The sequence below is a fragment of the Chrysemys picta genome, chromosome 13, assembly GCF_011386835.1.
Source record: "Chrysemys picta bellii isolate R12L10 chromosome 13, ASM1138683v2, whole genome shotgun sequence".
Taxonomy (NCBI): Eukaryota; Metazoa; Chordata; order Testudines; family Emydidae; genus Chrysemys; species Chrysemys picta.
Window position 1 is genome coordinate 24,103,671 of NC_088803.1, and position 13,671 is coordinate 24,117,341.

The window sequence follows — 13,671 nt, forward strand, 5'->3', positions numbered from 1 at the left end:
CATCAGGTCATGTTATGAATTAGAGTGTTCCTATACCTAAATGTCTAAAAGCTAACTCACCTAGGGGCACAGCAGCTTCAGTGGCATATATCTGCAATAAGAACATAGTAACAACTGCTATACTGGGTCAGACCAGTGGCCGGTCTAGCCCGGTATCCTGTTTGCAACAGTGGCCAGTAGCAGAATTTCTGGGAGAATGAACAGAGAAAGGCAATTTTCCTCTCCTGGCTTCTGGCAATGAAGTTTAGGGTCACCCCAAGCATGGTGTGCATCCATGACCATCTTGGCTAAAGTTCATGGGGGCTATCTAGTTCTCTTTTGAATGCAGTACCTCTAGTTGTCACATCCCATTACAATGAGATCCACAGGTTAATTGTGTTTGGTGTGAAAAAATACTTTTGTCTTAAATCTGCTGCCTATTAACTTCATCACATGACTCCTGGTTTAGCATTGTGGGAAAGAGTAAATAACACTTCTTCTCAAGTTGTGTCCCTATGGGTTCCCCACTTCAGGTGCACTCACACCTCTTATGCTTTTAATCTGAGATTTTTGGTGGTAGTGTCTGTTAGACCTGTGCATGTGGCTTCCTCGTGCCCTGCTTCAAGGCTATATAAGGCTATGTGGGTGAACTGCCTGCAGTTCCCTCTCAACTGCCTTAGCCTGAGACAAGCATTAGTGTGCCTTACTATTTGAAGTTGACAGTTGAGTCTAGTTACCTTTCTTCATTCTATTATTTATTTATTTTAGTTGCTGTATTTTATTTAGGTATTTAGGGGGAGCCTTGCTCAATCCTTTTCCCCTTTAAGGGAGGTGGGAATCTTTCCCTTCTAGCTACTGTTGCCTTGGGATATGCCAGGCTCTCTGGGCTTTTGGGAGGTTCTCGGGAGACTTTCCTGGTCAGTGGTGGGTATTCTCGTTTATCTGTAGCTTGGAATAATATTATCATGTATGTCCATTTGCTGTGCTTTTAAAGGCAGGGAAAGGAAAAATTGGGTTTTAAAACTGAGATGCTTAATGATGGAGCGTTCCCTCCAGCCACCCTCATCCTCAGTTCCCAGCCAGGAGATCTCCCTCCCTCCCCCCATCCTTACTCCCTACAGAAGTCTCTGTGTGAACACATGTCCCTGTCAACTTTGGCACATTCACCTGAGTCTATCTGAGGTAAATTCACAGAGAAGATATATAGAAAGAGGATCCATTCTCTGCAGGAGAAGTCTACCTCAAAAAGACCTCTGTCCCTGCAAAGCAAGACTGTTGTGGAGTCCTCTCATCCCAGTTATCCAGACAAGACGCGATAAATCGAACCCAGAAGTTCGATTGCCTGCCGCTGAACCAGCGCATAAGTATAGACAAGCCGTCAGTCCAAGATTCCCCTGCTCTTCAGACAAGGGTTTTCCCTTCTGATGCTTTTGAAAAGGTGGGGGGGAGAGGGGGTGGGGAGAGTTGCATCAAAGATGGGCCTGTGTTCACCCTATCTGCTTAAAGCCTTTTGGATACCCCGAAACCCTAGTGACCATACTGGGATCCTTGAACTGCGTATTGACAGCAGTTTTCTCATACCCCTAATCTTTCTTGTGGGGAACAGTTGGAGTAGAGGAGTGTCGTCCCCCCTCCCCCCCACTCCATCTATCCCCCTCCTCTACCTCAGCTGCAAGAATCATTTGAGGAGCAGGAGGCCAGGGTAGATAAAGAGGCTACTCCGCAAACAAATATTTCTTCATCTTCCCCAGATGAGGTGGTAATGCTTGCCTAATAAATTATGGCTGATGATTTTAGACATCTCCACAAGTTAATTAAGCATATTGCAGATTCCCTACAGCTCCCTCTGAAGGGCTCAGGAAGTCTCAGCATAAGCTCCTGGATATCCTTCAATGGACTCCCTCTATCTGAGCTGCCCTGCCTACTAATGAGGCCCTGTTGGATCCTGCCAAACCCATGTGGCAGACCTCTGCAGTGATACTGCCAGCATATAAACAGGGCGATAAGAAATATTGCTTCCTAGCTATTGACTCTGAATTTTTGCAGACCCATCCAGCACCAAACTCCCTGGTTGTGGAGATGGTGAATGAGCCACAAATGTGGCAGGCAACACCACACGAAGGCCATGCCATATAATGACCAAAAACTCCTTGATCTCTTCGGCAGAAAAACTTGCTCATCTGTGACTCCTCAATTTAGGACTGTAAATTATCAAGCTGTCATGTTGAAGTACAATCACTCAAATTATGCCAATTTCAATACCTGGATTCAGTATCTGCCGGTTGATCAGCGTGAGCTGTTTCAAGCTGTTATCAATGAGGCTAGAATATTGCTACAAGCCTGGTTGGATGCAGTCCCCACTGATCTGTCTCTACAGCAGCAGGCATGCATAGGGCATCCTGGCTGTCTGAATTCCCAAAGGAGATCCAAAACCTGGTTGAGGACCTTTCCTTTCAGTGGCCTCAAGCTCTTCACTGAATCCACTGATGAATCCCTGCATACTCTTAAGAATCCCAGAGCCACATTGAGATCCTTTGGGATTTACATGCTTACAAACAAACAAATTTAGTAGTTCCCAAACAGCTCAAAGATCCCACCCTGCTTCATTCTCAGAATTCCAGAGTCCTTATGAATCACCCAGAAAGAAGTCAAGGTTCTAGAGGAAAAGACTGCTTGCTCTATTTGCATCTGCTGCTGAGCCTTCATCATCATCATCTAAGCATCAGTTTTGATGGGCTGGTCAAGGGCCCGGAACTGCCTCACAAAATCAAACTGTGTCCATACCATTCTACCCATCATGCACCTGTTGGAGACCGTCTCTCGCACTTTCTGTCCACATGGGAGAGAATCATATCGGACAATTGAGTGCTGGAGGTTATAAGATTGGAGTACGCTATCCATTTTACCTCCCTCCCTTCTACCACCCCCCCCCACACACACACACCTTTCCTGTTCCTCCTCAGGGACTCCTCTTATGAATAACTCATAAAGCAAGAAGTCAATTCCCTTCTGTGAATAAATGCTATAGAACCAGTTCCAGTTCAGCATGGAGGGAGGGAAGAACGGAGAGTGGAGGCTGATTTTAGATCTAAGACTTCTAAACAGTTTTTTGAAGTCACAAAAATTCAAGTTGGTATCTAACAGCTGTTGTTCTGTCATTAGAACTGAGGAGAGGGGTTGGTTTTCACCCTTTGAACTTCAGGATTCTTTTTTTGTTTGTTTGTTTTTTTGTATCGCAGTTCACCCATTTCACAGATGTTTCCTGTTTTTTCAGCTGTGCCATTGTAAGGTGTGTAGTGTAGATATAGCCTAAGTCTTTTAGGAAATCACCTGACCGTTTGTAACTATTGTGGATAGGTCTAACAGTTTGGCGATTTCCACCCAGAGACTCTCCAGGTGGATTTCTGATTGTATTATATTGTGTTATGAATCAGCAGACAGTCTCATTCTATCATGCTGGCCCATTCTACAACAGCTCTTTCTGTAACAGTGGCATTACTCAAGAATTCTTCCTATTCTGGACGTCTGCCACTTGGACCTCCATGCCTTTTCCAAGCATTACGCTGTGGTCCAGACTTCTAGATCAGATGCTGCTGTTGGAAATGTTGTGTTGTCTTCAGTCTCTGATTCGACTCCTAAGCACCCCCTGCTCCAGCTGAGGGTGCTGCTCTGTAGTCACCTGAAGTGGAGCACCTATAGACGCAGTACTCTGAGAACGAGCGGTTACTCACCTTGTGCAGTAACTGGAGTTCTTCAAAATGTGTCCCCCTATGAGTGCTCCATTGCCTGCCCTCCTTCCTCTCTGCTTCAGGGTTTCCTCTGTGGCTTTTGCAGTATAGAGGGAACTGAGGGCAGTTTGCCTATGCAACCCTTTATAGCCTCAGAGCGGGCACAAGGAAGTGTAGGGTGCATGCATGGGCCAAAGAGGTTTGAGCAACCTGAAGTGGAGCCATTCATCTCGAAGAACTCAAGTTACTGCCCACAGTGAGTAACCTCTTCTTCTCTCTCCACTTTTTCCACAGAGTTAATGATTTTATAGACCTTTATCATATCCCCCATCAGTCATCTTTTTTTCTGACCTGAACAACCCTAATCTTTTTTGTCTCCCCTCATATGGAAGCCATTCTGTACCCTTCATAATCTTTGTTGCCCTGTGTAGAATCTTTTCCTGTTCTACTATACCCTTTTTTGAGATGTGTCCTTTGAAATCTGTAGGGCTACTATATGCAACTTTTGTTCACATCTTTGTGAATCAGTATTCTCTTTGATGCTTTGAGGGCAGAGGGTGGCTTTTGGACAGCAGTGCTTCAGATACTATTAAATTAAAAGAACCCCTCAGCCTGGTCATTGTTAGTTTGCTACAGTGGCACTTCGTGGAAGAAGTGTTACAAGAATTCTTATTGATAAATAGTATATCTGAATTGGTTGCCTCCACAGAGCCGCATTCACCTCCCTTCTCCTTTCTGCTTCAAAGCCTGAGTACTTCTGGAGGTAGAGTTTCTGATGAATGACTGTTGGGCAATGTATATCCTCTGTATATGGAAAGCTGTGATTGATTGATATGCATACCCTCCAACCGCTGTTAACTGCTGCTTATAAGCAGCTCTGTGGTCACATGGTTAGGCATATAAATCCTACAGTGTAGCTCTGTGGAGGCAATGCATTCAAACAACCAAAATTATTGCTGGCAAGTACCTCCTTTTCATGGTTCTAGGTAGACTTTTGAAACAAAAATATTAAAGCATGCAACTCGTTTTTATTCTCTTTATAGATGCTCCTCTTCACGTAGCCCTAAGGACTACATCACAAAGAGATGAGAAAATAGAAAAGAGAAGAACTTCCGCTCCTTCCTCAGTAAATACATTAAAGGCTCACCAACCTTCCCTTAGAGAGCAAAGCAAAGAGAACCATATAGACAGATCACACAAGAAACATCAAGAAAGGGAAAGAACTGAAAATGGTATGGCTTCTAAACTGGTCTAACATGGGATTATGTTGGGGAACTTCAGTGCAATATAAGGAATTGTTATAAATGTTGATACACGATTCTTTGGCCTACCTTTGTCCCCTACCAGATACTTTTGTAATCTTGAAGAGAACATTAAGCAGTATTTTTCAGTGTTTCTTAGTTGTTTCATATATTCTTAAATAGGAGCTCTTCATCACAAAGCACTTTCCTCTGCTGAATTCTGCCTGGAAATCCTAATAATATGCTTCTGAAACTCCATTCCTTTCCTAAGAAATCATTTGTGATATCACAAATTGTCAGTTATTTTAAGATCTAATGGGCAGTTAAGATAAGCTGTGAGAGAGCACTTAACCTTGAACACCGATGTATTTGGTAATTAGCAAATGTGTCAAGAATACATGTGAATGATAAATTATGGTTTGTCAGATTTAATGGATAAAGGTTAAAGTTTCCCAAAATTTATATATCCCTCAATGTGAAAGTTCCTCTTTCACTGTGTAGCTGTGTGAAAACGTTAAGACAAACACCCTATCACCTTTGAGTGAACACTTCACAAAACGATCACTCTTTCTGACCTATCAGTCCTCATCCTCAAAGGAAACCTGCACAATATATTAAAAAGACAAGCCTTGAAGCTTAAACTCCTAACTCTGTTTCTCCCATCGACGTAGCTACAGCATCTCATGGAGGTGGATTAAAACTATAATGAGGGGAGAAGCTCTCCCATCGGCTTAGTAGCATCTTCTCTAAAACACTACAGCAGTGTTTATGCACTGGTGCAGCTCCGCCACTGTAGCACTGTATGTGAGGATGAGCCCCTACACCTGAAGAAGAGCTCTGCATGGCTTGAAAGCTTGTCCCTCTGACCATCAGAAGTTGGTCCAATAAAAGATATTACCTCACCCTCCTGTGGTCTAAATTAGCTGTTACCACTGAAAAGAGAGACCTTGGAGTCATTGTGGAGAGTTCTCTGAAAATATCCATTCATTGTGCAGCAGCAGTCAAAAAAGCTAACAATGTTAGGAACTGTTAGGAAAAGGATAGATAATGAAGGCAGAAAATATCATAATGCCATTATAGAAATCCATGGTACCTTGAATACTGCGTACAGAACTGGTCGCCCTATCTCAAAAAAAGATACATTAGAATTGTAAAAGGTACAGAGAAGGGCAGCAAGAATGATTAGGGGTATGGAACAGCTTCCATATGAGGAGAGATTAAAAAGACTGGGGCTGGTCATCTTAGAAAAGAGATGACTAAGAGGGGGATATAATAGAGCTCTATAAAATCATGAGCAGAGAAAGTGAATAAGGTAGTGTTATTTACTTTTCACATAACAAACAACTAGTAGTCACCTAATGAAATTAATAGGCAGCAGGTTTAAAACAAACTAAAGGAAGTACTTCACGCAATGTACAGTCAACCTATGGAACTCATTGCCAGAGGATGTTGTGAAAGCCAAAAGCATAACTGGATTCAAAAAAGAGAAATTCATGAAGGATAGGTCCATCAATGGCTATGAGCCAGGATGGTCAGGGACACAACCCCATGCTCTGGGTGTCCCTAAACCTCCAGCTGCCAAAAATATCTGGTGCTGGCCACTGTCAGTCCATCTACTGGATTAGATAAACCATTGATCTAACCCATTATAATGATGATATGTAAAAAATATAAAGCAAATCGTGAATTCTGCTTGTTTTTGTAATCAGAGAAGTCCAGATGGTCAAGTCTGCTCCTCCTTGACCTAATTTGGAGGTATCAGAATTGTGGATTGTGAACTTTCTCAGCTCTTAGTTGATGGAATGGGGACGTTGAATCACTTCTCCCAGTTGTTTCTCGGGCATTTGAGGTAGATAGGTTTAAAAGATTTTTAAAAACGTGTATAAAAAATTGTATCCCTTCTCAGTGAAATTTTACTTGCATGTTGTCTATCATTATCCCATTAGTTCTTCAGCTGTCCATCGTGTTCCAGAAAGAAAAACAAAAATGAATCCTGAATTTCTTACCTATTTAAAAAAAAAAAATCGATCTCCTTTATATCTTGTAAGGAAGGGAAAAAAAGTCAGAGCTAATTTTTTTATTTACAGCATTTAAAAGTGAGTATTGCTGACCTCATCTTAAAAAATATTTGACTGTGTCCCTATGATTTATAACTTTTTAAAGAAATAATATTCTCACTAGTAAATATCTTTTTGGTAACAGGACTGTCCTATTTCATGGATATACAGTGCCCAGCACAATGGGGCTCCCTTTCCAGACTAGTGTCCAGAGCCCCATTGTAATATAAATTCACTAACAACAAATACTCAACCACACAAAACACAAAGATTAAAAAAAAAAGTACAGTCGGTTTTATTTTCCCCACCACGACCTTAACACTTACCTGTTTTTGTTCACAGTGGCCTAAAGGAAGAATCGGTCAGGGGCAACATGTTTGGAGGTCAACTGGTGGTGGTGAAGAACAGTGATAGAGAAACTATAAAGTGTTAAATGTTTAAAAGATTCTTATTCTTATTCTAAAGAATCCCTCAGGACAATCACATTACATCTTACTTAGTCTTAGGTCAGGTCTACACTACAGACTTGTATAGGTATAACTACGTCGCTCAGGGGTGTGAAAAATCTGCACCCCCTGAGCAATGTAGTTCTGTTGACCTAATCCTCTGGTATAGACAGCACTATGTCGACAGGAGCACTTCTCCTGTTGACAGAGCTACCACCTTGTGCAAGTGAATTAACTAGGTCGACAGGATAGTAGTGTCTTCACAAAAGGGCTACAGCAGTGCAGCTGCAGTGCTGTACGTGAAGAGAAACCCTTATTGACCGGGGTGATGTCCAGTGACCCTTTGCTTGTACTTCCTGGATAGATGATGTTGCACTGAACATGGCAAGGATTCTCTTTTTCTAAGAGAAAGCATGCTTCCCTGGTTCCGAGATTATCTTCCTCATCTCTGGTTAGAAAGAAGAGATCAAAAGGAGTTGCTGGTCTCTCCTCAAAGCACCATGTGCTTCATCCTCCCAGAATCCCTACAGGGTCTCCTCCAGATCTTCAGGATCCGTCGTTGTCCCCAGTGCACTTTAACTAGGATCCAGATCCCTACCAAGAGGAAAGATGCAGAGATCTGTGGCTTGATTCATACCTCTTTCTCCTGCCTCCTGTAGTCAAGTTAACAAGTTTGTTGGAGGGCGCGTTGTTGGGGAGACTGGCAGTTCTGGGGCCTGTGGCCTTAGTGGGGGCCACCTCAGGAATTCTTCAGCTACTCTGTGTGAGTGGAATGGTAATGTTTCATCTGCAGCCTGGTGCTGGCGGAACCACTCTCATGGGAACCCCTGGCAGGGCCTAGTCAGGAGGTAAGGAGGCATACTCATAAGCATGGGACTAGGTCTTCCTCAAAATCAAAGTGGATGCTCCTTCCACAAGTTTGAGCCATGCGGATGGAGCTCACGCTAAATCCCACAGGCATGAAAAGAAATCCCACGAACAGTGGGATCCAGTGGTTCCAAGAACCAGTTCACTGGCACCCCACAAGACACAGGTTCCTCCCCTTCTGCCCGTGGTGCCGGCACCAATACCAGGCAAAGAGAGGGTGCTTCTGACACTGTGAAGATCCGGAACCGTATCTGAGCCACAGCACATTTGCCTTTCCAAACCAGGAGTCACTCCGTCCATCAGGCTCCCCCCACTGTTACCTATGGGTTTCAGAACCCAAAGCAGTGGGTAACGTAACTGTTTCTCTCCAGGTGGTGTCAGGGATAAATCAATAGGGACACAGCTCCTGTGTCTGATGAAATGATTGATACAAACCAGAAAGCTTTTACCTAAAACTTTTTTTAATTAGGACACACACACACACACACACACACACACACACACACACACACACACACACACACACACACACAATTCTCTACATTGGTGAACTCAAACACACAACATTTGCACAGGAGTTCCCTTCGCTCCGATTCCCCATTGATGATACTCACAATGGACACCCCGCTGCTAGGTTGGGGGGCACACCTGCACAGCCACACAATCCATGGTCGCTGGTCCTCATCAAAATCAACATTACACATGAACTTACTGGAGCTGCAGGCAGTCCGCAGTGCATGTTCATGCTTCCTGCGTCTCCTGTCCGGGAGCACGTGAGTTGTTTGCACACACTAGTGTGACCAGGGACAGCTGCCAGTGAGACTGGTGCCTGCCCCAGTGGGCAGGGCTGGATGCGATATAGCCACGCCGGAGGAGCTCCCCGGGTTGGACATTGGCTCCCACAAGTGGCAGTACAACATACCACTGCTTTTGCTGCTATGGTTCCTTGCTTGGGTGCTGGCCGTGGCCTTGCTGGTCTCGCTTGTTGTCGCTAGAGCCCTGCAGCTCCATGGATATCGGCATTCGCCGATATAAATTTTGTATCCATGCAGGGCTCTGTCCAGGGTTCAGAGACAATGAAATGACTTATTCAGAGGAGATAAGACACATTAATAACAAGGTCTACTACAAGGCATACCTACCTTCACAAATGGAAGAAATTCCATACATGTAGCCAGAATAGGCAAACAATGGCAACTACCTCTCCTTTACCAATGGTATTGGATTACATACTGGAACTCAAGAAATTGGGTGTCTCAATGAGCTCCATCAGAGTACACCTTGCAGCAATCATGGCATTTCCACCACAAAGTGGACAAGTTCTCAATCTTCGCCCACCCTACCACTGAACATTTTCTGAAGAGTCTTTGTAACCTCTACCTGGAAATACGTGCCTTCACGCCTCATAGGACCTCAGTCTGGTGCTGCAATGTCTGGGCTCCCTTTTGAATCATTGGTGACATGCTCACTTCTCCACCTCTTAATGAAGATCCTCGTTGCTATCACACCTGCCCAATGAGTGGGATAAGTGGGGGCCGTCATGGGACATCCACCATACAGAGTAATTTTCAAAAAATGACCACTCCCCATGTTTCTACCTATAATAGTTTCATTATCCATTTGTATCAACCCATCCATGGCAACAAACAAGAAGCAGCACTTTATATCCTACATGGTCATAGGGTACTAGCTTTTTACACTGGAGACTTTCCGAAAGACTGTCATTTTCAAGTTATTTCTTTCCATCATGGAACTATCTAAGGGGGACACCATATTCAAAGAAATATCAGGGGGTAGCTGTGTTAGTCTGTATCCACAAAAACAACGAGGAGTCTGGTGGCACCTTAAAGACTAACAGATTTATTTGGGCATAAGCTTTCGTGGGTTGAAAACCCACTTCTTCAGATGCACGGAGTGAAAATTACAGATGCAGGCATTATTATACGGACAAATGAAGAGAAGGGAGTGACCTTACAAGTGGAGAACTAGTGTTGACAGGGCCAATTCAATCAGGGTGGATGTAGTCCACTCCCAATAATTGATGAGGAGGTGTCAATACCAGGAGAGGGACAGTTGCTTTTGTAGTGAGCTCGTCACTCCCAGTCCCTATTCAAGCCCAAATTAATGGTGTTAAATGTGTTACAGGACAGGCCCAACAAGGAAAATAGCAGAATACCACTGGCCATCACATACAGCCCCCAGCTAAAACCTCTCTCCAATGTTTAAAGATCTAGAAAACATTACCTATGGGGGAAGATTGAAAAAATTGGGTTTGTTTAGTCTAGAGAAGAGAAGACTGAGAGGGGACGTTACAGCTTTCAAGTACATAAAAGATTGCTAGAAGGAGGAGGGGAAAAAATAGTTCTCCTTAACCACTGAGAATAGGACAAGAAGCAGTGGGCTTAAATTGCAGTAAGGGCGGTTTAGGTTGGACATTAGGAAAAACTACAGGGTAGTTAAGCACTGGAATAAATTGCCTCGGGGTCTGATTAGACGTCAGACCAGGGCCCAGGTGGAGGTAGAGGTAAGGTTAATATTGTCAACCTTGGAGAAGCTAGGCATATTGATAAACATGCAGAAATCGACACTCTCCTCTGTCCAAAGGATAGAAATCATAGGGGCGATTCTTCCAGAAGCCCAGTTCTGGGCCCTGGGCTCAATCATAAAATGCATCAGAAACTAACTTATCACCACAGCAAGAAACTGCCTGAAACGTTGGGGCACATGGCATCGTGCACTTACATGGTGAAACATGTGAGATTGCAACTCAGACCCCTTCAAGCCTGGCCAGAGTCAGTGTACCGACCAGCCGGGATTGCTTGGATATGGTCGTCACACTTCCCCATCCTTCGGTGGCTGGATCCAGAGAGACTTTGTGCAGGTGTCCCATTCTCGAAACTTCAGCCGTCCATGTCTATAGTCACCCATGCTTCTGTGCTTGGCTGGGGGGCTCATTTCGGGGTCCTCTGGTCCCAGGCAGAGCTCTCACTACAAATCAACCTGAGAGAACTCAGAGCAGTGCCCCTTGCCTGCCAGGCATTCCGATTCCATCTGAAAGGCAAATGCATATTGATGCATGCAGACAACACTACAGCAATGTTCTAGATAAACAGATAGGGTGGAACGCGCTCCTGTCACCTATGCAAGGAAGCTCTCCACCTGTGTGAATTCTGAAATCCCACTCGAGCCACCTTGAAGCCTCCTGTCTCCTGGGGGCACAGAATGAGCTAGTGCATCGCCTCAGCAGATCCTTCTCCAAGCATGAATGTTCCATCCGCCCAGACTTCATGAAGGACATTTTCCAGAGATGGGGAACTCCCCAAATAGACCTGTTTTGCAACAAGACCCAACAAAAAGTTTCTACAGTTTTGCTCCTTCCTGAATTACATCCTGGGTTCACTCTGATGTGTTTTTTTCCTCTCGTGAAAAGTCCATCTCTCCCCCCCCCACCACCACCACTCCACTCTTTCTCACCCCCACCCCCTCTTCCTCTCATACACAAGGGCCTGCTGAAGGTCAGAGAGGAAGGAACAAACCTGATCCTGATAGCCCGGCCTGGCCTCAACAGCACGGTTCACCACCGTTCTGGACCTCATCAATCGGCCTACCTCCATTTCCAGATCTCATCTCCCAAGACCATGGACGCTTACTTCACGTGATCTCTTTGTGATGTATATGATTAAAATATGACCATGTAGATCACTGTTGCTACCACTGTTATATAATTGCAACAAATATTGTACAAAGTATGTCATGTAAGGTGTCAATGGAAAGGTTATGATTTGCTGATACATGCATATAAGTAGGATAATTATAGCCTTTTTGTATCTGAAATTATGAATATTGGCTGTATACCAGTATATTTCAAATATGTTTGCGCCTGGGTAACATCCACAAGATATTTAGCCAGCACAATGTGAAAGACCTATTCAAGGTGAATGGCCAATCAAAGAACACTTAACTCACAGTGGACCATGAAAAAAGCCTATCCACACCTGATGGACCTTCCTGAGGACATTCTAGCTAGAGTGTGGGTAATGGCTGCCCTGACTCAAAGCATGCAAGGGCATGTGCCTAAACACTAAACTCCATCTTGTGTGCCTCTACTTTTCCACAAACTGCACAGAGGGCTTTGTTTGGGATAATGAGTTTTCCCCTCCACATGGCATAAGCTATAAAAGGCTCTGGAAACCTCTCCATTTTGCCTCTTTCCTGCTCTGGACTGTGGACTTATACTAAATGGGAGCATTCTAACCAAGCGACTGAGGACCTTATAATTAATTGGGAGCAATCAGAGACGTAACCAATTAGCAGTTTATGCCATCATTGCTTTAAGCCTGATCCAAGAACTTTGCAATTATTGTATGTATTTGATTCCTTTAATCAATTTTAACTGTCACCGGTTTCTTTTTATAAATAAGCCTTTAGATATTAGATTCTAAAGGATTGGCTGTAAGCATGTATTTGGGTAAGATCTGAAATATTCATTAACTTGGTGGGTAATGTGTCCAATCCTTTGGGATTGGTAGAATGTTTCATTTGATGAACAAGATTTTCAGTAATCCCCATCATATTTGACTTGGCTGTCTGTGAGGAAGCCGAAGGCTGGGTTGCTTTAAGGAAACTGTTTTGGCTAAATCTGTGTAACCAGTAAGGTATTTTAGATGCTGATTTGTTACTAGCTTGGTGGATCTAAGTATTGTCTGCCCATTCTTTGCAGTTTGACCTAATTGAGCAACCTCAGTGTGGCCCCTGGAACCCTGGTCACACCCTTCATTTCACATCCTGGAGTCTCCATGGCTGAACCTCTTGGAGCTAGCATGCTCCAGTCCAGTTTAGGAAGATTTTAGTGAGCAGAAAGCTGTCCACTAGGACCATGTACCTGGCAAAGTGGAAAAGGTTCTTGATCTGGTCAGAACAGATAGGGGTCTCACCCACCCGATCATCAGTATCATGTATCCTGCACTACTTGCTGCACCTGAAGCAGCAAGGATGGTTGTTGTCATCGATCAGAGTCCACCTGGCTGTGATTTCAGCTTTTCACCCATGGGTGAATGGCTGAATCATCTTTGCAAGCCCGATCTGTAGCTGTTTTCTTAAGGGGCTGGACAGACTGTACCCTCAGGTGAGACAACCTATCCTGTCCTGGGGCCTTAACCTGGTGTTATCAAGGCTAATGGGTTCCCCATTCAAGCCTTTGGCAAGGTATTCTCTACTCTACTTGTCTTTGATGGCTATTACCTCAGCCAGAAGGGTCTCGGAGATTAGACCCTTACTTCAGAACCTCCATACACAGTTTTCGTCAAGGACAATGTCCAACTGCGCCCTCACCCAGCCTTTCTTCCAAAGGTCA

The 13,671-nt window shown here is 44.2% G+C and overlaps 1 protein-coding gene across 1 annotated transcript in view; it reads left to right on the forward strand.

Moving 5' to 3' along the window:
- Window positions 1–13,671, forward strand: part of PHF20 (PHD finger protein 20) — a 135,205-nt gene that overhangs the window by 55,897 nt on the left and 65,637 nt on the right. The window contains exons 9-10 of the mRNA XM_065565232.1: window positions 3,254–3,268; window positions 4,719–4,939. Coding sequence (XP_065421304.1) covers window positions 3,254–3,268; window positions 4,719–4,939 — 236 coding nt within the window. The remainder of the gene's footprint in view (window positions 1–3,253; window positions 3,269–4,718; window positions 4,940–13,671) is intronic.